Source organism: Rattus rattus, chromosome 7 (genome assembly GCF_011064425.1).
Source record: "Rattus rattus isolate New Zealand chromosome 7, Rrattus_CSIRO_v1, whole genome shotgun sequence".
NCBI lineage: Eukaryota > Metazoa > Chordata > Mammalia > Rodentia > Muridae > Rattus > Rattus rattus.
In genome coordinates this window covers 99,856,502-99,881,963 of record NC_046160.1, presented here as the reverse complement: position 1 = coordinate 99,881,963, position 25,462 = coordinate 99,856,502, and the positions used below count along the sequence as shown (strand labels likewise).

The following is a 25,462-nucleotide window of genomic DNA, read 5'->3' as shown; positions in this document are numbered from 1 at the left end:
GTGTCTTTACCCACTGAACCATCTTATCGGACTTCCTTAGTTTGGGGGCATTTTTTGTTTGTTTGTTGTTTTGAGACAGAGCCTCCAACTCTAGCACGGAACCCACTAGCTGGCCTCTAACTCACAGATTTGCCTAAAGGTGTGTGCCACCATGCCCAGGGTCTGTCATTGACCTCTCTAGATCCTTGAAAAGGTGAGGCTGTCAGACCGGTGAGCCTCGGGGATTTGCCCATCTGTCTCTGCCTCCCCAGTACTAGGATGACACAGGCATGTCATGGTCCCCAGGTTTTTCACATGGGTTCTGGGTACTAATTTTAGACCCTTGTACTGAGCAACCTCCCAGTCCATTAACTATGTAGCCTAGGCTTAATTCAAACTCATGATCCTCCTGCATCATCTTTTCCAGTGTGCACCACCACAAACAGCAGGATATTTTCCTTCTGAAATATTGAGTTTCGTTAAGCTTCTTTGTCAGCACCATGAAGACAAGGGCATTGACTATAATTTCCTTGCGTGGCCCCCTCCTCGCTAGACACACATTAAATAAATGAAAAATTAAAGAGGTTATATAAGTTTGTCAGCTTTGCACACCTTGGACCACCTGGGTTGGGGAAAGAGTTTCAGTGAGGGGTTGTCTAGATCAGGTTGAGCTGTGGTGATAACTGTGAGGGATGGGCTTGATTGCCTTCACTGAGGTAAGAAGCCCCAGCCCACTGTAGCTGGTATCCTTACCAAGTGTTGGGCCTTGGACCTCGCAAAGCAGGGAAAGGAAGCAGAGCTCCAGGCATGCGTGCATTCATTTTCTCTCTGCTCTTGAGTGTGGTGTGAAGTAGATGACTCGAGTTCTCACAATGATGTGCTACAACCTGGAACTGTGAGCTAAATATGCCCTTTCTCCCTGGGTTTTTATTTTGTTCAGGATATTTTATCGTCATCGCTGAAATGAAAATGAGGATGGATGTGATGCTGACCAAGAGCTTTCTCTTTCATTTTTCTGACCCAAGCTTTGTACTTATCCCTGCTTTCGATCGTCCCCAACTCTGAAGCCATGCTGGATGCATCCTTTCTTTTAACAGCTGGCTGTTCCCCGACACTGTTCTTGTGGTGAATTCCGCAGAGGGTGGGGTGGGTCCAGTTCTCCGGAGAGCTGAAGTAAGGCCTCCTCTTTCACAAGAGCATAAATCACGGCTGGCTGCAGCTCACAGGTCCTTCTGGTAGATCTGCTGATCACCAGATGACATAGGCTCACCGCACTTCCCTTTCCATCAGGAACGAGGAGACGGGAGTAGGTGTTTTAAGAACCACCCAGCCAGGAAGGTTTGCAGCATGTAAACCCCATTCTGACAAGGGGGCAAAGTTCTACTCTAGAGTTTTTATCCTGTGTTTGCACATTCAAATTTACCACTTCCTGCTCTTTGGCAGATAAATTGGCCCAAAGGAGAAGGGGAACCTTTGCTTGCGACACAACTCATTGTCCCTGTGTGTGTAGTGGCCAATCTTAACTCTCTCTCTCTCTCTCTCTCTCTCTCTCTCTCTGTGTGTGTGTGTGTGTGTGTGTGTGTGTGTGTGTGTGTGTGTGTGTGTTAGGGGGGATAGATGGATGGATGGACAGACATGTGTATGTCACAGTGCATGTGTGGTCAGAAGACAACTTTTGGGAGTCCATTCTCTCCCTCCACTATGTAGGTCCTGGGGACCAGGGATTGAACTCAGACTATCAGGCTTGCTGGCAAGTGCTTTTACCCACTGACTGTCTTGCCCTTCGTGGTAATAACTTTCCGTTTCAATTTCCAGTGGTTAACCTCAGCCTTGCTGCTTTACCGTTACCATGAGCAAGACTCAGGTCCTGTTCCTCAAGTGCACACCCCCAGAAATAAGTAGGGTGGACCTCGTAGGACTTTATTTCTAGGAAGCTGACTTACCCTGCCTCTTGACCCCAGAGAGAAATCTGAAAAGAAAGACCTAAACCTTACACCAGGAAAAACACCAGCCACACATTTCCATCATCACCGTGAGAGCAGTGTCAGCAATATGGCCTTGTTATTTGATGGTCACCCAAATAATAAACGTTATGAGTTATTTTTTTTTGTAACTCTATTGCATAGCACTGTCACAATGTCAGAAACTTATGATACACTTCCCTTGAGTGTAAACCCCACAGGTGCAGAGGCCTGTCCTTCCTGTCACATCGCATCTCTAGTGCTCAGCTGGAGTGGCAGGCAGCAGACACTCAACTGTGGTTCAGTAACTAAAATGACACCTATGTTGCCTTGTCTCTCAAATTCACATGGTAAGTCAAGGGGACAATGGCCTGTATCCACTGGCTTTCCTGTGTCGCTTGGCCTGCTCTCAAATGGGAAGACACAGGAACAGCAGGTGGAACTTGTAGAGATAAGAGAAGGTACAATGACTTGCCAAGATGATGGGGATCGTTTGCATAAAGTAGAGGTCTGGCCTGTGATGACAGGTAATGTATGGAATTCTGGGTAGGCTAAGAACACCTGGCAAGCCACACCCAGGGCAGACCATAGAGGAAAGAGGGCCATGTTAACAGGCCCAGACCTTAGCACAACTGACTCCATGATGGAAGGAAGTATCATTCAGGCTGAAAAACTCAGTACTTTAACAGCACCACTTGCCAAAATGAAAACAAAGATCCAATCCATCAATTCCACAGTTCTGGAAAAGTCTCTAGATGTATTAACCTTGCTACTTTACTTCTGTAGTTCTGCATCTGACTAACTGGTCTTGTTAACTGAAGTGTGTCAACTCAGAATACGGTTTTTGTGCTTAAAAGTTTACCCTGAGAAAGGCTCAGAGCTGCACCCAAACACCCAAAGCACCCAGTATACTCGTCAGCCAGCTAATAAAGACTTTCTATTGGCTTAAACCCTTGTCTGAGCAGTCTTCTCTATGGCTACCCCACAACACATAGAAATAGTCAACCCCTTCAAAGAGCTATGATTTCACTGGGATTGTCCATCCCTACCCAACGCCATTCTTTTCTAGGAGAAACTTGTCTCTACCAAGCTCCCCCTTCTGAGGGTGGGACGTAAATCAATTCTGGGCTAAGCCTTGTATCACTAACAGAAGATAAAAGAAACTTGCCAGACACATACTCCTCTTACTACTCTCTGGCAGGCAACCCTCTGCAGTCATCTGTGTCCTTCCACAGGAACCCAGAAGGTTCTAAAGGATTTCAGGAACTATAGAATGCCCAACCAGCAAGGGCCAAGGACAGCAGCCTCTCTGTGCTCATAAAAAGGGTTCAAAGACCCAGAAACTCCAAGAGATTCTGTGGTGGTTTGAATAGAAATGGCCCAGATAGGCCCAGAGGGAGTGGCACAATTAAGAGGTATAGTCTTGTTAGAGTGGGTGTGGCTTTGATGAAGTGTGTCACTGGGGGCGGGCTTTGAGATCTCAAATTCTCAAGCCATGCCCAGTATGGCATTCTCTTCTGGCTGCCTGCCAATCAGAATGTAGAACTCTCAGCCACCTCTCCAGAACGTATCTGCATGCTGCCACGATGATAATGGACTGAACCTCTGAAACTGTAAGCCAGCCCCAATTAATGTTGTCCTTTATAAGAGTTGCTGCCATGGTGTCTCTTCACAGGAATAGAAACCCTAACTAAACAGATTCCTACAACAAAATGATCAGAATTTACTTGGAAGCGACTGAAAAAGACCAGACTGCCGATCTTGTCAAATGGAGGGTGTAGCCCCTAGTCCAAGGTTTTACTTCTCAAGACAGACAAGTCATGAAGTATGTACAAGAAAATTCTTTTCTTTCCTATCGAAGAACACGCCTGGAGTCTTTAACACTTTTGTTTGTTTAAGTTCAAGAAAGGGGACCAAAGGTCAACAGCTGCAGGATATTTCATTACTTTTAAGACAGCTGCCCATCCTGAATATTATCTGGGTCTCAGTTCAGTGAAACCCACTGCAGGTGGTCCAATATCCAGATGGGGTATCGGAACCCCAGAAGACCCCTCTTCCATTCCATAATGAAATTTAAATAACACTCTGAAGTCACAGGGTCAAGTTTGACATCTAGATTTCCCCTTCCCAGGCCTGTGCCCTTCCCGCAGAACCTGCTTAACTCCCGTGAAGCACCAGTGGCAGCCCACAAAGACTTGGGAGAGATTCCTGATAATTCCAAGTGCAGAACACGCTATGCTGATCTGCAGGAGGTCTGGGTCATCACGCACAGGTAACATTGATGGGCCTCTTCCCGACGTTCTCTCCATACAGGTCAATCAAAGAGTCTCCAGAAGTCCCCAGGCCCTTCCAGATCCTGAGACCATAATATGGTCCCCTCCCTCCCTGCACAAGCCTTCAAAGAAGCGAACATCAGCAAGGAGGAAAGATCTCCTTACGCCACAGGAAAAAAAGCAAGGTGTTAAGAGGCCGGTCCCAATGCAACAGAGCAGGCAGGATGTCTCCTGGGGCTGGGGAAGGATGGAGCAGACACACAAAGGACTGCATGAAGTGGTGGCTGGTTGGAAGAGAGGAAGTGTTCTGGAGAACTATGGAGCCCAGAGCCTTCCCAGGCCCCACCCTACCCCAGTTCCACCTACCAGGAGGCCAAGAGGCTTGACCACCTGTGGCTTCTCCTGGACCCACTTTAAAGGCTCTGGAAATTGAGAAACTGATGTGAGGTATTTTCTCAAGGGAGGATAGGAGGTTTCTGCTACACTTAAAAGGTGAAGAAGAAATCAGGTGGTGGTGGCACGTGCCTTTAATCCCAGCACTCAGGAGGCAAGGCAGTCAGATCTCTGTGAAGCCAACCAGGCCAGCCAGGGCTACACAGAGAAACCCTGTCTCAGAACACAAAACACACAGCAAGGTGAGGAATATTAGTCAGAGAGCTGGATCAAACTGCACACACACACCCCAGCCTCCATTTCTCCTCAGGCCTTGCTGTTAAGTAGTTATCTTTAAAAATGGTCCAAAAATTTCTTACTGCAGTGAGGAACAGGGCTTGCAACGACAGCGTTGGGTAGCAAGGGACTGATAGAAGAGACCAGGCAGCGAGGGCTGTCACCCTTCTGCCCCCACTGGTGTCCTCAGCCCCTCCAGCATCAGCCACCATTGCTTGTTCAGATCGGAGTCCTAGAGCTCCAGCTGTTACGGCAGAGATGAGTGTCGAAGTGCAAGTGTGACACACTGACCCCATGGCCTCACCCCCCACCAACACCCCCACAGGGATATCGTGTGCAGGAGAGCCAGCTTCCCAACTTCCTGGCACCAGAGAGAAGGAACTGTTCACAGAGATTTCTAGGAAATTAGCTGAGCTGTTCTGAGCAATTGGAGCCAGACAGTAGAAAGAGTCCATGGGACGGAGGTTAGGACCAGAGAGAGGAGGATGGGATGGAGGTTAGAGCCAGAGGGGTAGGACGGATGGAGGGAAGAGCAGTGTTTACTAAGGATGCATTTGGTTTCAGGAGTTTCCACAGAGTTGCCTCGCCCGGCCTTCACGAGTCTGAGTCCAGCAGTCCTGCTCCAGATAATGAACCGGATACCCAAAGAGAACAGGTGTCCTGCTGGAGGCCTCAACCCAGCTGCCGACAACAGGGCTGCGACAGAGCCGGATCCAACCTCCCTGGCTTATAAATAAAGTTCATGCTGTATTTCTCTCCCAAGGAGATTCCTAGCTTCCATCCCAGAGGGGCCAAATCCTTCGCTCTCACACATAGGAATCCATTTCCAACAAACCCTAAGGTGGTTCTGATCCTAGAGGTTCGTGGGCCACTCTATAGAGACTACTGTTCTTTCCCCAGATGTCCCAGGCCAGGAAGAGAAGGTCAGTGCTCCTCGAACCTCCTCAGAACAGACATTTCCCCAGTGTGCTCAATCTGGCTCTGTAAACATACCCAGGACAAAGGCCTAAGAGGGGTTGGATTGCTCAATGGGCAGTCACGATCCTCAAACAAATACCTCCACAGAGACGGGCCTGTTAAGCTTGGCTGTCTCAGAGCTGCTCCCTCCCTCCCTACAATCTGCAGAGAAGACAGGCACAGAAATAGTTTCTGTATAGTGAGCTGACTACTAATTGAGCTGAAGACACAGCCATGTCAGCCCAAACATTAAGCACAGAAAGCAGGAATTTCCAGGATAGACTCAATGGGGAGAAAAAGTGTCCCGTCCCACAGCTGCCACTTGTGATCTCTCTGCTCCTTACCCCAGGTCCTCAGTGCTATGGTTCCAGTGTAGTTCCTGAAACTGAAGGGGACTTGTGCTCACTAAGGCAGGTTAGAAGATGGACTAGGAGGACACACATATGCACACACACACACACACACACACACACACACACACACACACACACTTGCACTCTAGGATCTAGTCTGCATTTCCTGCTGGCTGAAAATCAAACCCAATACATAAAACTAGACTGGCTCCTTTATGGGACTACGGCAAGATGTCTCAGACAAGGACATTGAAAACAATGGGCCTCATACACCGACCACCTTACAACTTCATCCACAAAAGAGTTAAGATGAGTGTGTGTCTGTGTGTGTGTGTGTGTGTGTGTGTGTGTGTGTTGACACATGCCTTTAATCTCAGAACTTGGGAGGCAGAAGCAGACGGATCTCTGTGAATTCAAGGCCAACTTGGTCTACAGAGTAAGTTCTAGGACAGCCAGATCTACACAGAGACACTCTATCTCAAAACACCACATGCGTGCGTGTACACACACACACACATCTATTCTGGTAGGTCTCAGAAGTCCATATATCCAGCTGACTAATGTGGTTAGACAGAAGCACTTAAGTCAAGGAAAGTACTTCTGGAGCTACATCAAGAATCATGCCGTGGGGCGTTGGGGATTTAGCTCAGTGGTAGAGCGCTTGCCTAGCAAGCGCAAGGCCCTGGGTTCGGTCCCCAGCTCCGAAAAAAAGAAAAAAAAATCATGCCGTGGAAAACAGCTGTGTGCCCAAAAAACTCGGACACCTCCCTTTAGCAGTCTTGGGTTTGTGAGGCTCTCACCTCCATATGGTATGGTTGCATATAAAAGTGTACCCATATATGTTTAGATATGTTTATATGTATGCATGTCTGCAGCTACTGTAAACACTTAACAATGCTTCTCTTAAGACCCCCACACCCATACCTTGCTATGTCCTGTCCTCTTCCTATGTGCTTCTATTTCCTTTTTGTTTTAGACAGGGCCTCATCTATGCCCAGACTGACCTGGAACTCACTGTGTAGTCAAGGCTTGCCTCAAACATGCAGCGATCCTCCTGCCTCAGCTTCCCTGCAGCCAGGGTTACAGACGTGAACCACAGCACCTGGCTTGTCTGTCTAAATGCTTCACAAGCTTGCTAACTTTGCTCTCCTCTGACTCATCCTGAAGTTCTCTGTGGTGGTCAGGGATTGGGCTTCGTTGAGCAGATGTCCCTGAGCAGAGTACTCCTCAGACTCCTGGCAGCAGTGCTGAGCTGTACCTCCCAGCTCCACTGACATTTGCCTTCCCTCTCGAGGTGAACTCTGGTGGAAGCCAACAGAAACAACACACCATCATAATGCTCTGACATTTCTGTATGATCTTCACAAGTCAGGAAGGAAGTAAAACCCGACCCACCCCTACCCATCCCCCCTCTGCAAACAGTTGGCCTGCTGTCGTCTCTGCCGGTTTGGCCAGGCTGCATCTCGAACTGTGTGTAGATGGAAGCTGAGGTCAGAAAGCTGGGCCACTAGGACCTGTAGCATCATGTAGTGACTCACCAAAGAAAAGGGGGAGGGGCTCGCTCCACAAGGGAAGAAAGATGCTCACCTAAGTTTTAGAAATGGCACTGAGCAAGAAGATGGGAGGCTGAGGTTAAAGAGGAGGGACTGGCAGTTTTCATCTTGACCTCGTTCCTTATCCCTCCTGAAGGGATACATTCCTTCATTCTCTCTGTCCTACATTCCACCCTGTGCTGACTGAGGAGGGTGGATCAGGCAGTTAAGTCTAGGGAAGGGCATCTGCTGGAAGCATTTCTGGAAACAGATCAGGAATCAGGCAACAGAAAGAAGATGTGTGCACCTGAGAAGTCGGGTAGCCTCCCTTCAGAGGAATCTTGGGTTTATGAGGGAAGCTGCAGCCTGTCATATGACACGGGGGTGACCCAGTATCTGTGCCATTGCAGAGACTCCCAAGTTACATCACAAAGAGTTCTTGTCACCACAGTCGGGGAAATGACACTTCATTCTTGAACCTTGGCTCTCAGCTTCTGAAGCTCTGGAGGACATTTGGACACTGCAAAGGAGTTTTTTTAGGATGACCCCGCCCCCTTCTGATCTAGCCCTTGGCCTCTCCGCTCATTAAGAATCAACTGTAAGCCAGGTAGTGGTAGTGAACACCTTTAATCCCAGGATTTGGGGAGCAGAGGCAGGTGGATCTCTGAGTTGGAGGACAAGCTGGTCTACGGAGTGAGTTTCATGACAGCCAGGGCAACATAGAGAGATCCTGTCTGGGAAAAAGAAAACCAATTCTAGAAACTGGAGTTAAGAGCACTTGCCGTTCTTGCAGATGACCTGGCTTCCCTGTACCCACGTCAGGAAGCTCACAACCATCTGACTCAAGCTCCAAGGGATCCAATCCCTCTTCTGAAGCCCACAAGCACTCGAGCGAGCGAGCACGCACGCGAGCGCGCGCGCGCGCGCGCGCACACACACACACACACACACACACACACACACACACACTTTTTTTCTTTCTTTTCTTTTTTTCAGAGCTGGGGACCGAACCCAGGGCCTTGTGCTTGCTAGGCAAGCGCTCTACCACTGAGCTAAATCCCCAACCCCAACACACACACACTTTAAAAAAATTTTTTTTCCCTTAGTGCCTATCCTGGAGTCTTGTCCTCCACCAACCCCAGGTTCATCTATGTCAGGACACTAGAGCAATGAGTTAAATAAAGATCTTCATCCTTTAGCATTTTAGTGGTGGGGATTGAACCTAGGACCTCGTGCATACTAAGTATGTATCGCTGAGCTGCCTGGGTCTCTCTCTGGTACATCCTAGCTAAGAAATGCCAGCTAGCTACTTATTCTTCCCAGAGCATCTCATTTAACTCTCCTCCACTGGCCAGTGTTGTCTCCGGTTTATAAAAGTATCTGAGACTCACGACAGTTGTGGGCCTGGCTGCAGGGTAGATGGCTACCTAAGGACAGTGTCCAATGTAAACAGTCACAATGAAATGGCTCCTTCTAGTGAAAGAGAGCTGAGTCATGCGGGGACGGAGGAGAGACGAGAATAGAGTTCACTAAATAACCTGCTTAGGCGACATGAAGTCACACAGTAAGTCATACAAAGTAGAATTTAAGGAAGGGCGCGTTCTGCATCCAAACACCTCAAGGATAGGTAGTATACTAACCAGGCCTCTCAGAGATAAGAACGTTAGGATTGCTAGGATAGGGCCTCTGCTATCTGTGTGTTCGACAGCATTGACCAGCCTTTAGGCTTCATCCCCATAACAAAAGAGGCAACCCCGACCCACAACACACCGTTAGTAGTAGTGTAATTATCTACCCTACACTTAGACTAGCCTAAGTGTATGGCCTCAAACCCAGAGCTGCTCCTGCCTCTGCCTTCTGAGTGCTGGGATTAAAAGCATGAGCCACCACCGCCCTGTGCCTATTATCTCTCAGGGATAGAAGGCTGCACCGTCATCAGGGATAGAAGGATGCATCATCATCAATACCTGGTCTGTCATTCAGCCCCAGGTTCTCTTCTTAAGAAATGCACAACTCAGCCAGGAGAGCAAAAATCACCCAGAGTCAAAACTATTGTGCTCAGACCAATGCTGGCATACTTAAAAATAAGTCTGATTACCATCTCTGCTGTGTAACTCTCCTACCCGCCTGGGTGGCCAGACTCGCAGTCTCCTGTCTCTGTTTAAATTGTGCATAGTGTAACCTGAGGCCAGGATCTAAAAGAGGTTTGAGGATGACAAGCATATATAAAATACATAAGTCTGCCATCCACATAAGTTAGTAAAATTTTCTGTTTGAGGCTGGCATTTGTACATTAGCCAAAACTAGCCACATGCTATTGAAGACTTTCCCCTTATCAATCTCTCGCTGGGAAGGCATATTAATTCTCTAACAGGAGAGAAAACAGCTCAGGAATGCTCTTTTTTTTTTTCCTCTGTAAACTAAGTTCCCTTAAGAGTTAAAACTACTAGGACAGCCAGAACTACACAGAAAAATCCTATCTCAAAAACAAACAAACAAACAAACAAACAGAGCTAAAAGTATCCTGGTTTATCTAGAGTCCCCTTAATGGGCATTTGTCACCACCCTGTGTACCAAACACTCTTTTGACTAATAGAAAATTCTTTGGAATGCATTGGCTTAGCATATCATTACGGTCCATCAACCCTAAAACTAAGAATGTGGACAGATTACATCTGAAGCGGCCTGATTTTACTATAAACAGCCCTCCCGATGTCCGTCCCATCAGTGCGTTTGGTAACCACATTGATTTATGGTAGTCTTGTTCTTTGGCTATGAAAGCTCATATAAACGCGTCACAGTGGGAGATATTGTTCAGGGCCACCTGGATCTGTGTCCTTGGGTCATGGTCAGTCCTAGTTGGGTGAGAATAAGCGACTTCTTGTTCCCTCCGCTGTGCATGGACACCTCCAGTGACTTGAGCCTCCAAGGCACACTAACTCCTCATCCCCATTTCTTTCAGGAAATCAAGGAAGTAAAATCATGTACCCGAAGGCAAGCACTGTTAGGCCTAAAGCCCTGCTCCTCCTGTCAGTCAGGTCTGGCCCTCGGTGAGTTGTCCACTTGCCGGTAAGGGGGAAGGAAGAGGGACCGAGCACAATAGGGCAGTTCATAAAGCCCCAGGAAGCAAAGGTCAGTAGTGCAAAGAGCGGGACTGCGGCCCTCAGGTCAGTAGTCCAGGGTGTGGAGGCTATGGCTCCTACCTCCACTGAGTACGATTTCTTCAAAATTCAATTTAAGTGAAAAGAAAAAGAAAAAAGGAGGTAGATGGGCTTCGGGTTGGTCCATAAAGACAACAATAAAAGGGGCCGAGAGCCTGGAATCTGAACGCTACCTCTATTGTGTGAGGACCTGATATTCTAAATTACATACTCCTGTGTCCTTTTAAACGTGAGTCACTTGGCTTGTCAAACCTGTGGCCAGCCGTTACACCGCCTCCATTCATCTGAAACCATGCTAAAGGTGAAGGGAGATTAATTACCGCCTTAATGAAATAATGTTGGAACCAGACCCCCTCATTGCAGCCACTAGTCCAGTGGTTCTCAACTTGTGGGTTGTGACCTCCTTGGGCGGTTGTGACCCCTTTCACAGGGGTCACACGCTACCTATCCTGATACATATGATTCACTGCAATAGCAAAATTACAGTTATGAATTAGCAATGAAATAATTTTATGATTGCGGCGTCACCAGACATGAGGAATTGTATTAAAGGGTCTCGGCGTTAGGAAGGTTGAGAGCTATGGCTCTAGTCTATCGGACCTGCCTGCCATGCGGCCTGCCTGCTTTCGAGGCCTAACTCAGAGAAGTCTAACTTCTCCTTTTTCTTCTTTTCTCTCTCTTTTTCTTTCCCATACCAAACAAGGCCTGAGCATGCTTTGTCCGGAGCTCTGGGTCTCCACATGCCTCCTCCTCTGACCCTTCCGACCTCATGCTTGCCAGCCTCCATTGCAAAAGACAGGCCGGACGGCTTTTCTCTTCTCCATCTCCCTGTCCCGAGAAGCTGCTAAAGATATACGTCTTGTTTGTTCTTAAAATGAAACAAAACCTCCAAAACTAATAAAACTGCCCCCAAGCTTCTTTCTTAGTCCATTCCTAAATTATTTTATTAATAAGAGCCTATTAAAAAAAAAAAAAGAGCCGGCATAGTGGTGCCCGCCTTTAATACCAGCATTCCAGAGGCAGAGGCGAATGGATCTTTATGAGTTTGAGGCCAGCCTCGTCTAGAGAGAATTCCAGGACAGCCAGACTACACAGAGAGACCCTGTCTCATGAAAATAAAAATATAAAAATATAACCCACAAAACCACCCCTAATTTCCCCCAGAAAGGGTTCCAGTTGGAAGAGAGTGAGTATGGATATGTTTCCCTTGGTGAAGCCAGTTACACACGCAGTCTAAATATTTAACACTTCAGGTGAGGGCCTTGCGCAATGACACAGTACTTCCCTAGCAGACACAAGGCCCTGAATTCCATCTCCGACACCAATAGGGGGCAAAAGTAGTTTAACTCTTTCGAGTGTGTGGACCAGTTCCCTTATATTAAGCTAAGCATTGGGTTTATTGTGCAAAAGTTCACATGATCCGACCATCTTCTCAAACCGAAACAAGACCATTACACGCTGCTTCCCTAACTTCCCCTTCCTCCAGCTCTGTAGCAACCACCATCCTGTTTTTGTTTAATGTGACTAATTTATATACCTGTAGCATAAAAAGAATTTTAATTACATTTATGTTATTTAACCTTTGTTCCAGTTCTTGGCTCAGAGCTCCAAGATTCCCTGGAATGCCCTAAAGTGTCTTTTTTTAATTCTTAAGAGTCCCTCTGGGCTGGAGAGATGGCTCAGAGGTTAAGAGCACCGACTGCTCTTCCAGAGGTCCTGAGTTCAAATCCCAGTAACCACATGGTGGCTCACAACCATCTGTAATGGGATCTGATCCCTCTTCTGGTGTGCCTGAAGACAGATACAGTGTACTTATGTATAATAAATAAATATTAAAAAAAAAGAGTCCCTCCACAAAAGACCTAAGTTATGCTAATGAAGTAACAGGTCAAGACTCGTTGGTCAGTGCTTGGGGGGTGTAATTACCTTTACTTATAAAGCAGTTACTGGAAAATGGGAACTACCTGTTTCATCTTCTATAACTCCAGGGGGGAACCCTGGAGACTGAGCTGGAATGAAAACTCTAGACTCTAGAGACAGAATTCTAAAGTCTAGAATGTTGAATCACAGGGAGTGTGCAGGCTGGGAACACACAGGGGGCTGGGACGTTGGCCTACAAGGACCAGGAGTAACTCCACACAGTCTCTCTTCCCACGACAAACATCTCTTAACATTTCCTAAACTGCATCCTTCAAAAGCTGGCAAATTTTAAGTCAGGTAGTCTCATCTGTCTATGAGCTTTAAATCTTTGGGAACAAACCTCCAACTGCTAATCTGGTTGGTGAGGGTATGGGTGGTTCCTATGTCACGGTTTGAGTATGCTCGGCCCAGGGAGTGGTACTATTAGAATGTTTAGCCTTGTTGAAGTAGATGTGTCACGATGGGTGCGGGCTTAAGACCCTCACCCTAGCTGCCTGGAAGCCAGTCTTCCATTAGCAGCCTTCAGATGAAGATGTAGAACTCTCAGCTCTGCCTGTACCATGCCTGCCTGGATGCTGCCATGTTCCTGCCTTGATACTGGGCTGAACCTCTGAACCTGTAAGCCAGCCCCAATTAAATGTTGTCTTTTATAAGACTTGCCTTGGTCATGGTGTCTGTTCACAGCAGTAAAACCCTAACTAAGACACCGTGGAAGTCCTTCACTACACAAGTTGGGCAGACTTGTGTGACTGAAGTCTTGCAGAGTCTGCGAAGTCCAGTTTGCTTTTAGTGACTTGAACCCTTTAATACCCAGCTTTTCATGTCTAGCTTCCCCTGTTCTGAGAACCACTACTAGAAGTCCTCAGCGGGACTGCAGACTCCAGTTAACTTTGCCACAGCTAACACCTCTTGTTCTTAACATTGCTTTTCAGGAACTTGGTAATGCCAGCCAGTTGAAAACATTGACCCTTCACTTTGGATTGTGCAAGTTGCCCACGAGTGACCTTTGGAGCACTTAAACTCCATCCTCAAAGCACACTACTACTCTTCCTCATTAAAAGACTTTGACTTCCTTGTTAATAATCTCTCCATCCCAGGGCAGATAGGATGGCTCAGTAGATAGATAAGGTTGCCTGCCAAGGAGCCTGAGAAGCTTGAGTTCAATGCCTAGAACTCACGTGGTGGGAACTGACTTCTGAAAGTTGTCCTCTGACATCCACGTGAGTATGTACTACATTTTGTGTGTTTAGACACAGAGAAGGGGGGAGGGAGAGGGAGAGAGAGGGGGACGGAGAGGGAAGGAGGAAAGAGGAGGGAGAAGGAGGGAGAGGAAGGGAGAGGGAGGGAGAGAGAGTTTAAAAGACAGGGCTGAAGATTTGGCTCGGCAGTTAAGAGCTCTTGGTTCACTTGCAGAGAACCCACGTTTGGTTCCCAGCACCTACATGGCAGCTCATAACTGCCTATAATTGCACTTCTGGGGGATCCAATGTCCTCATCTGCCCTTGCACATATAAAGGTATTGCACATATTCTAAAAAACAAAACAGCAACAACAAAAAACTTTCAATCATATGTGAGGACTTCTGAATTTTCTTCAGAATTTCATCTGTATGTCTTTCTGTCCAAGCCATTCTGTCCCCATGGCCATGGCTGTGTTTCGAAACCCTGGCCCTGTCACTGTTCTCTGTGAGATTACTCCAGCTACTTTTGGACTCTCTGAACTTCCCTATGAATTTTAGGACGAGTTCTCTGACTTTTGCAAAACAGATCTCTGGGATTGGAGAGAGATTGCCTAGAACCTTCCCAGCACAGGAAGCAGTAGCCATCTCAACATCATAAAGTTTGCCAACGGACAGACACAGAGGCACTTTCTGTTTATATATCTTCTTTGATTTCTTTCAGCAACAGTTTATACTTCTCAGAGTATCCATTTTTTCACTTCCTTGGCTTGTTCCTAAGTTGGTGGCCGTTGGCCTTGTTCACTATTTTTTAACTGAATTGCTTTCCTAGGTTTCTTGCTGGATTGTTCATTGTTATGTATCAAATGCTATTGTGTTTGAAAGCAGGTTGCAACTGCAGCAAATTCAGTTTGCAAGCAAAGGATCCAGAATAGGAACACAAAGCCCTGACCTTTCCTACCTTTGAACACTGCTTTTTCTTGGTTGCTTCTTAGTTTCTGTAGCTCTCTGACAGATTTGAACAAGGTCACATAAAGAAGTTACTTCAGTGAGTTCCTGGTTGTTTATTTAATGTCTCTGCAGGGAAGCAAGGACCTAGAACCACCTGTGGACTTCACTCTTCACTGCCTCTTATTCTGAAAACACTGTGGCTTCAAGGAGATGGGTATGGAGCCAAAAGAGCAGTGAATGCTGGGAAGTAACCAGGACAGGAAACGACAGGACAGGACAGAATATGAAGGGAGCAGGGGTTCAGGACCTGAAGACAGAATTGATTCCATGCAATTAACAGATACTGCAGCAAGGTCTAGAATGAACCAAAGTCAGGGTGGTGGCCAGTGAGGCCACCTGCCCCTCTTCCAGCAGCAGGAGAAATGTCCAAGAGTCGGGGTTAGGAGCATCCGCAATGGATGTGCTTCACGTTCCATCAGAGCATCCCCTGACTCTCCACTCCTGAATCTCAAGGGAGTTAGAATTAAGAGTCCTACTCAGAAGCCTAACCTGTCCCCTCAGCCTCAGGGAACTCAAGCTCGCACTCCTTCTAACTGGACACCAGACACAGTAGAGAGCAAACGTAAGTCAGCCCCGATAAGGTTGGCTGCATGCCGGCACCTCCCTCCTGCTTCCTTCTGCTCTGAAAAGTGGTCTAGCCCTCCCCAAACATGGCCATGCAGCTGAGTAGAAAGACAGATGCCCTGTGCAGGCATTCTTGACCAATTCTCTAGGGAGGGCCAGAGATATGCAGGTCCCTTCTGCACAGCTGACTTTGTCCTTCTAACAAAAGCTCAGGATGGCTAATGTCATAGGAGAGCCAGCTGAACACAGAGAGACTTTTAGACTGAAAACGACAAAACATTGCTTATGCTATCTCCAGGCCCTCCCCAGAGAGTTGATCAAGGACACCTTCACAGGGCATCTGTCTTTCTACCCAGCCACATGGCCATGTTTGGGAAGGCCACTTGGCCTTCAGAGCAGAAGAAAGCAGAACTGGAATTCAATTCTATGCCACTGTCTTCCAAAGTCTCAGACTAGCAATTTTACCTAACCCATGGTTTTAAAATAGAAATTTAGTGAGCTGAGGAAAGGCCAGTCCAACTATATATTAGGATCCAGTCTTAAAACCAAACCCTAACAGCCAAAATAAGTAAGTAAAAGTAAGTAAGTAAATAAATATGAACACCAACATACCTCACCAAAAATAGGATCTTTGAATTAGTTACTAAGCCTTTAAAAATGAAATCTCAGAGATGGCAGCTCAAGGTTAAGAGCACAGGCTACTCCTCCAGAGGAACCGGGTTCAATTCTGACACCCACATAGCAGTCCACAACTGGCTACAACTCCAGTTCCAGGGGATTCCTTCTGGCCTCCTCGGGCACCAGGCATGATGTGCTGCACAGACATACATGCAGGCAAAACACTCATGCAGATGACATTTTCATCAAAGAAAAAAAAAATAAAACCAACTTCATAAGCCGGACAGTGAAAACCCATGAATATGACATTTTCAAAGAAAAAAAAAAACCAACTTCATAATCCGGACAGTGAAAACCCATGAATATGACACCATTTCCAAGACAGGCAAATTCAAACACAAAATGGTACCAAGTATCGAGCTTCCCAGGGGCTGGAGTGAAGAAGGGAAGAAGAATCACTGTTAGTGATGACGTATGTAGGGGCTGACAGGTGACCATAGTAAATGAAGTTGATTCCTCTGAACTTATTAGTCCTTCATTGGATAAACTTGTTACATTTGTTTCATTGTGACCTTCACCAAACCAAACAAACAAGAAAACACATGTCAAGCTAGATGTGGCAACATATGCTTGTAAGGTTAGGCAGGAGGACTACTGCAGTTCAAGTCTAACCTGGGTTACAGGACAAGATCCTGTTTCAACTCCCACAATCCTCCTCTCAAAATTTTCGTGTGGGAAGCTGTACTTATAAATTCTCTTTTACTAAGAAAAGAAGGAAGGAAGGAAGGAAGGAAGGAAGGAAGGAAGGAAGGAAGGAAGGAAGGAAGATAGGTTTACCGGCATCAGGTTGTATATTTTGTAGCAACAATTGGCCTTTCTGCTGCTGGGACCACGTCCCATTCCAATAACTACCATTGTAGGTTTGAATCACTCACAGGTCTGATGTGGCTGGCCCATCAGAAAGAGTCATCACCATCAGGTCTGAACAGCTCCCCCTGCCCCACCCCCACCTCTCCTGGTCTTCTAAAGCATTTCGGGGGAGTGGGAAGGGACCAGAAGGCAGTCAGGTGTGGGAGCACATGGTAGCCATTGCAAGGACAACCGACAGATAATCAGAGGCCTCCATCTCAAACCCTGGCCAGTCTCTGAGCTCAGGAGATCCGAGACAGGAAAGAGCTCAGAGTTACATGATAAGCCGGGATCTCCTGACCTGCAGCTTCACCATACCTGAGTAAGTCAAGATTTTGCTGACCTCGCCTTAGAACTCTGGTTCCTGAGTCATTCATCCTCAGCCTCCTTCAGCTTTTCTGGTAACAGCACAGGCTCAGCCAGTCAAGCAAGCACAGCCTCCTTGGGGCTGAAGTCACCTCGGAGAGCCCATCTTTATCAGTCACAGTGTCTCCCATAAATGTTCACCTGAATGTCCTGCTCGCTGTGAGGCATGGCCATTCAGAACTTACGGGAAACACATGTGGAAGTACGTAAATTTCCAAAGACTTGACAAAGAAGAGGGTGAGGCAATGTAGCTCAATGAGTTGGAACCCCAGCACCACAGAGGGGCAGGGGAGGAGGGAGAAACATAAACATCACACTAGTAATTGTGTTAGATTGACAACATGCTTGAATAGTATTTGGCATGAGGAGTGCTAAGCAAAATCTAGCACTAAAACCAATACTTCTTTTGCCATTTACATTTTTAGCATGGCGTCCAGAAAATTTTGTTCTGCCCAAGCTCCAATGTTACAGCTCTGTGAACCAGAGTTATTTTAGATAACCAGGACTTCTGCTGGATTTGAACTGTGAAAGTATTGTGTTTTCCCTACCTCTAAAAGCAAACCGCTTTCTTGTGACCCTGGGTGGCAGGGCCCCGAGTTCTCTTTGTGTGTACTGCAGGCCAGCTCCCCTCATCTAGGGTTGAGGCCGACCTGGAAGACCTCTTCTGACTTCTATCGTCTATCCTATCCTGGGTCACCCAGCTCTCAGACTCTACTACAAGAATTCCTTTTGAATGAAAAACCAGAAATAAAAAAGGAAGATACGACGGCTCCTAGGCATGGTGGAGGTAAGAGTTTAGTTTTGATATGTTAAATGCGCACTTGAGTTAGCCTTTTGTCTAAGGTTTGAGATCTAACACCTTCTAGGTCTTCTACAGTAACAATGTGTCGCTATCATTCAAAACCGAGCTGCAGAAGACTTTCCCTTGAAACAGTGCTTGCTCAAAAAGAACCCAGCTTTTACCACCTGACTCCCGCAGATCTGAATCCACCACACACACAAAAAGACAAGAGCCTCACTTTCAGTCTTAAATCGCCTGTCTTCCCTGCTCCCAGGAAATCTCACCCTTCCAGCTTCTTTCTTTCAGACTATAGCCCTCTTCCCTGGCAAGTTCTTGTGCTAAATTAAAAGAGGTAGGGTAACTTTAATCCCAGAACTTGAGAGACAGAGCCAGGTGGATTTCTGTAGGTTCAAGGCCATTTGCGGCTACCTATTGAGTTCCAGGTAAGGCAAGGCTGTACAGCGAGACCTTAAACAAATAAACAGCTGTCAAAAGTCTGTACAGACACTGTACTGGCTGATCTTGTGTGTCAACCTGACACTAGTTAGAGTCATCAGAGGGGAAAGACCCTCCCTTGAGGAAATGCCTCCATGAGATCCAGCTGTAAGGCATTTCTCAATTAGTGATTAATGCCGAACGGCCCAGCCCATAGTAGGCGGTGCCATTCCTGGGCAGATGGTCATGGGTTCTAAAAAAAAAAGCAGGCTGAGCAAGCCATGGGAAGCAAGCCAGTAAACAGCACCCTCTACGGCCTCTGTATCAGCTCCTGCCTCCGGGTTCCAGCTCTGCTTGAACTCCTGTTCTGACGTCCTCCAATGATGGACTACAATGAGCTGGAAGTGTAAGCTGAATAAACCCTTTCCTCCCCAACTTGTTTTTTAGTCATGGTGTTTTCTTCACAGCAATAGAAACACTGAACAAAATTAGAACCTCAGATTCCCACTTTTCCCTCTGTGTGTGTGTGTGTGTGTGTGTGTGTGTGTGTGTGTGTGTGTGTGCTGTCTTCAGACACACCAGAGGAGGGCATCAGATCTCATTATAGATGGTTGTGAGCCACCATGTGGTTGCTGGGATTTGAGCTCAGGACCTCTGAAGAGCAGCCAGTTCCTTAACCACTGAGCCATCCCTCCAGCCCTATTATTTAAAACAAAACAAAACAAAAGCAAAAAAAAAAAAAAAAAAAAAAAAGCAAAAAGCAAAAATCATTGGATTTCCCCCAGTCAGTGTTGACTTACTGACATTTGGACTTCAGAGTTAGGGCTGACTCAACTCTCCCGTTAGTACTCAACTGCTACAAGAATGGGTTAAGCTCACTCTTTTTCTGTTCCTCTCAGTTCCTTCACCTGTGACCACAGGGACAATCCTACCTACCTCACAAGAGTTGCTGAAAAGATTAAACTAAAAAAAAAAAAAAAATGGATGAAAAAATACTTCACACATTTTAGGTGTTTTATGGACATTACCTTCTTTCCCCTTTCCCGTAGCCAGCAGCCAGGAAAATGCTAAAAATGTCAAAGAGAACTAAAAATAAATCTATGCTATGATCTGTTGTGTTATTTCTGAGTCTAGGAATTTGGTATGCCTTTTAAACTCTGGTAGAGGAAGTCTGAGAAGGGCAGACAATGGTTTCATGGCCTTTACCTAGAGTCTAGCAAAGATGAGGTGTTCAGTTAAAGTCTGTTAAGTGCCCGAGAGCTAAATTCAACAGAAGTGGGGAGTGGGGAGTGCACAAGCATTTTACAGAATGGAATAGAGAGGCCAGGGTTCCTACTGTGTGAAAGAAACAGGAAAGTTGTCAGGATCAAAGTAGCCATTTGTGTCAACTTTAACAACGCAAGAACAACAAGTAAACTATTGCAATGTGGGGGACCTGCTTGTAATTCCAGCACTTGCGAGGCAGAAGTGGGAGGATCTCAGTTCGAAGCCAACCTAGTCTACTTAGCCAGGTCCAAGCCAGCCAGAGCTTACTAAGAATCGGTCTCAAACAAAGGTCAATAAAGGGGTTGTGAATGGAAACTGTTGATCTCATGGAAATTGATCACAAGAGGTTCTGTTAGACCCTACAGAGGTCACTGCACTTATGTGCTGCTGGGAATTAAACCCAGGATCTTGCACGGGCTAAACACACACTCTACCACTGTGTTACATCCTCAGCACCAGTGTGGCATCACAGAAAAGAACATTTCATGAGAATATCTGCCCAGCATCCATCATTCAGACTCAGATCCACACCACTACTGATGTTAATCATTGTCCAGAGACTGTTGATTCAAATTTTCTGATGTAGTCCTTTCCATTTGTGTCTTTTAAAACTCCCCCTTGCCAAAACGAGGGTGGATAGAGGCACCTGCCAACAAGCCTGAGGTCCTGAGTTCGATCCCCAGGACCCCCATGCTAGAAAGAATGCAAATTGTCCCCTGACCTCCATACATGGCACATGCTCATACTTCTACACACAAAATAAAACGTAATTTTAAAGCCCTCCCTAGCCTCTGTTCATATGTGTGGATAGATTATCATGACATACATATTACCATTTTAGTATTTTTCTATTCGCAAATATCAGTATTCTTTGGAAATTTTCTTTTTTTTTTTTTTTGATTGTGCTTCCCCAACCACCATTTTGAAAATGACGTAGCCTTTGAGGCAATTTACACTGGCAAGGCCATAGCGAAGATTGCAAGCCATGAAGAATTAAGTTTGCAGAATGTTTGTGTGATGGGTTGGCCTGATGCTGCTTGTATTCTAATGCTAATATTGGTTCATGATCTGACTGCCCCAGAGAGGAGAGAGTCCTGTGTAGAGCCAAGTGACACCATTTGACATTGCACCCAAGCTATTTCTGATGCCGACAGCCAATAGCTAGGCAGAAGAGATTTAGGATTCCCGGGCCTGGGGGCTCAGAAGAGAGCCATGAGGAAGAGAAGAAAGTGAGGGAAGAGAGAGAAGCCAACATGGGTTAGGTGAGTCATGGAAACATGACTCTGAGGGTTGGTCAGTTGGACTTAAGAGAGGCCCGGATAAAACATAGTAAGTAATATGGGGCTATCAGAGGAAAGAAGAGTCTAATAGCATGGAGGGTAGACATCTGCCCAGCTCTTGTGCTGTTTAAGGCATTTCCTAAATATAAAGGTTGTGTGTGTGTCTTTTATCCAGGAACTGAATGGTCAAAGGCGGGATAGAAACCCCGGGTCAGGATCTTCATGTGGATCTAGGAGACCTGACTCAGGTTGGCAGGGTTGGTGGTAAGCTTGGCAGAAGATACCCTTACCCACTGAACCATCTCACCAGCCCCAGGGTATTTTTAAATGTAAATTTCTCAGTATTTCCTGACCTTGTTGGGGGAGTCAACAAAGAATGGGAAATGAATAACTATTCCTCTTAAATTTTAACAACATATCTAGTATTATGTCCTTCAGAGGTGTGGGTCAAGGGGTTACGTTTTGCCTTAGGAGTAATAACAAAATCGATCGGGGTGGTGGCAGTGGTGCATGCCTTACTCCCTGCACTGGGAAGCAGAGGCAGGCAGATCTCTGAGTTCAAGGCCAGCCTGGTCTACAGAACACGTTCCAGGATAGCCAGGGCTACACAGAGAAACTCTGTCTCAAAAACAAACTATTTGGATAGCCCCAGGTAAACAGGACATCATCTAACTATGGTGGGACTGGATTCTACCACCTTCTATGAATGCTGTTTCGCTAACAGAATGAAGGGTGTTTCTGGAAGATAGATTCTTCATCCCCCAGCCTTAGACCCAATAAAGGACAAGTTTGTCTTCCAGGCTAGAGACATTAAAACACACAGCTCTATTACCTTAAGAATTTAGGGGGTTGGGGATTTAGCTCAGTGGTACAGCACTTGCCTAGGAAGCGCAAGGCCCTGGGTTCGGTCCCCAGCTCCAAAAAAAAGAACCAAAAAAAAAAAAAAAAAAGAATTTAGGATTGACAAATGCAATTCGCATATTTACTTAAATATATTTGAGACAAAGTCACAAGCAGCCTTGAACTTACTATGTACACTAGGATGACCCTGAACTCCTGATCTTCCTGTGTCTCCCTTCCAAGTGTTAGGATTGTAGGCATGCACCCCTAAAACCCAGTTCAATATCTATCTCTTTCTAAAGTCTCTGTTTAAATGTTTATTGCTATAACTTGTGAGTATGTACATCTAAGTGCTGATGCCCTAGGAGGGCAGATGCATCAGATCCCCTTGTACTGGAGTTACAAATAGCTGTGAGTCATCCAACAGGGGTACAGGGAATCTAACTCAGGTCCTTTGCAAGAATAGGAAGTGTTCTTAACTGCTGAGCTGTCTCTCTGGCCCTCAATGTCTATTTGTAATTTGTCCTTAACAAAACGTCTATCTAGTTTCATCTACAGACTTTGGTTTTGGTTATTTTTTTTTCAAGACAATTTCTCTGTGTCGCTTTGGCTGTCCTGAAACTCACTCTGTAGACCAGGCTGGACTCTAACTCACAAAGATCCACCTCCCTCTGCCTCTCGAGTGCTGAGATTAAAGACATGTGCCATCATACCTGACTCATCTCCAGACTTAAGTCAATTCAGTTTTCAAAATAACAAAACTAGGGCTGGAGAGATGGCTCAGTGGTTTGGAGCACTGACTGCTCTTCCAGAGGTCCTGAGTTCAATCCCCAGCAACCACATGGTGGCTCACAATCATCTGGAATGGGATCTGGTGCCCTTTTCTTGTGTATCTGAAGACAAGGACGACATACTCATACACATTAAATAAAATTAAAAATCTTAAAAAAATAAACAAGGGGTTGGGGATTTAGCTCAGTGGTAGAGCGCTTGCCTAGCAAGTGCAAGGCCCTGAGTTCGGTCCCCAGCTCTGAAAAAAAGAAAAAAAAAACTCACAAGAAGAAATTACATAAATAGTTTTATGGCTCCAACAGGCCTGGAACTCACTACATCCTCCAACAGAGACTTGCAAACCACACTGAGCAGGTAAAAATTTTCTTTTTCTTTCTTCCTTCCTTCCTTCCTTTCTTTCTTTCTTTTAACTTAAGAGAAAAAGAAATCTGCCTTTAGAGAAGTTTTAGAAACGTTCATGTTACACACACTTTCTAAATTAAATGCACTGGCAAGAAAGACAACACAGGCTCATTAGAGCTAAGGATGACCAGTGTCAGCATCAGCTTGGACAACAGGCACTTGGAAGAAATGAATCTGAGGGCCCAGGCTCCGTTTAAAGAAGCGCCCATAAACATTTGCTTTGCCTCAAATACATAGAGAAAGCAATCAGACTCATAACACGCCCAAGCTTCTAGAGCAGAACCACACTAAGATCACAAGAATGTGGGACTGCTTGCCCCAGAAGGAAAAGAGAAAGACAGGAGATGCTTAGCCCGGAAGGAAGCCTCCTTGGAAGTTCACAGTGAGATTTCTACTCTCTCCTGCTGGACTTGGCTATAAACCCCAGAGAGGAAGTCTAGCACAAAGCCTGGTCCCTGGAAAAGGTAAGGACAGCCCAGTCCACAGTTCTGTGCAGAGTTTCTTGATTTCTAGCAAATCTGTATGCTCCAGCTAAAACCATCTGATAACTATCAAGGACACCTAAATAGCCACCTGGCAGTCAAAGACTGCTACCAGAGAAAGACCAGCATTCCTAAAGGTGAAAGTGGTGTGCTGATAAATGCTGGAGAGAGACCCATCAAAGACAATCATGCTTTGGAAGTATACTTTCTACTGGCTCAGAGAAGCTGGGGATGAAAGAAAAAGTCCTTTGTTTGTGACCCCCATTAATCTTACCATGTCACTGACAGTCACAATCGCCCAACTACACTATCAGTCTACACCCAACCACAAAGCCACCCAAGAGTCATAAAGGCTGTGAACCAGAAAACTGCAGCTTCTCACATAGTGGGTCAAGTCAGGTACCCTCTAACATACTCAGCCCTATCAGGGTGAGATGCTCTCTCTTTGGAATAGCCATCCACACGCACACACACCCTTCTACTCACCTGATTGCCAAACACAGCCATGGAGCAGGCTGTTGAGACCTCATTAGCCCCGAACCAGACGGAAGCAATTCGTGAGGGCATGCCCAGGATGAAGACCTGTGCCACAGAGCAGATGACCTGACCCACCACTGTGACCGGGAAGAGGTGAGGCTCTAGGCTGCCTAGCTTTACCCAGGCTCCCAGGCAATTGAGAGCCGAGCCGGTGATAGCGATGGTTCGAAGACCAAACTTCTCCAGCATCCAGGCCACCGGCAGGAGCAGAGGGATGTAGGTCAGCATGTAGCACATGGACAGCCAGTCGATGGCAAACGCGCTGACACCGTAGAAGTTCATGAAGATGTTATTGATCGAGCCATACTGGATCCACTGGAAGGCGTTGCACAAGGAATAGCAACTGAACACCAGGACCACGGCCCAACGACGCTTGCTCACCTTGATCACGCTGTCTTCTTTAACTGATTCATTAGGATGGGTCAAACCACTGGGTTGAGCCAAGGTACTGGGGTGTGCTGAATTGCTGGGATGGACAGAGACGCTGGGGTCGATGGAGACGCTGGGGTGTCCCGAAACACTAGGATGGATGGAGACACTGGGGTGGCCTGAAACGCTGGGGTGGATGGAGACGCTGGGCTGGGTGGGGTAGTTGGTGTCCGTCTGGAATTCGGACTCTGGCACAGGTCTGTCATTGCTCTCCTCCTGGTTGAGACTTTCATTCACCATGACCACAGCGAGCTCCTGAACCCCAGGCACGTACTGACTCCTACAGTCTTACGGGTCAGCAGCCTTCTAAAGCCTGTCCCCCTAGAGCTGAGGAAACACTTGTCCCGGAGCGCACCTCTGTTGGCGGAGAAATTGAGATCTCAGCTTCCTACACTTCGCTTTCCCAAACTATCTCACTGGTCCTTGGGATCCTTTGTTTCCCTCCTCTCAAACTGTTGTCCCCCAAGTCGGCCACAGACGCCTTGTCACGCGCTCCAGGCTGTCCCGATGAAGCGTTGACTGTCCTGGAAAAAGTTTGGTTCCTGAACTGCGATCTGCGGCAGGGCGAGCTCGGTTTGCTCCGGGGCAGGCTGGGGCCTCGCCCCCTTGGGCGCACGTGACCGCCCCGCCCCCCGGCCTGCCCGCCCCCCCACGCCCTTCAACCCCTCCCACCCAGGATCCCCTGCCTTGAGCTGGGCTCGCAGGGCACCGCTCTTGTTTCGCCATAGGTTGGGGTACATTCTTCTCCGACGTCCTCGGTGCCATGGA

General features: G+C 46.8%; 1 protein-coding gene across 1 annotated transcript in view; it reads right to left on the bottom strand.

Annotated features, from left to right (window-relative positions):
• The window catches only part of Flvcr2 (FLVCR heme transporter 2), a 62,668-nt gene extending 37,409 nt beyond the window's left edge, over positions 1-25,259 (bottom strand). The window contains exon 1 of the mRNA XM_032908185.1: positions 24,215-25,259. Within this exon, the coding sequence (XP_032764076.1) occupies positions 24,215-24,934 (720 nt within the window). The 5' untranslated portion in view covers positions 24,935-25,259. The remainder of the gene's footprint in view (positions 1-24,214) is intronic.
• Positions 25,260-25,462: the final 203 nt, after the last annotated feature.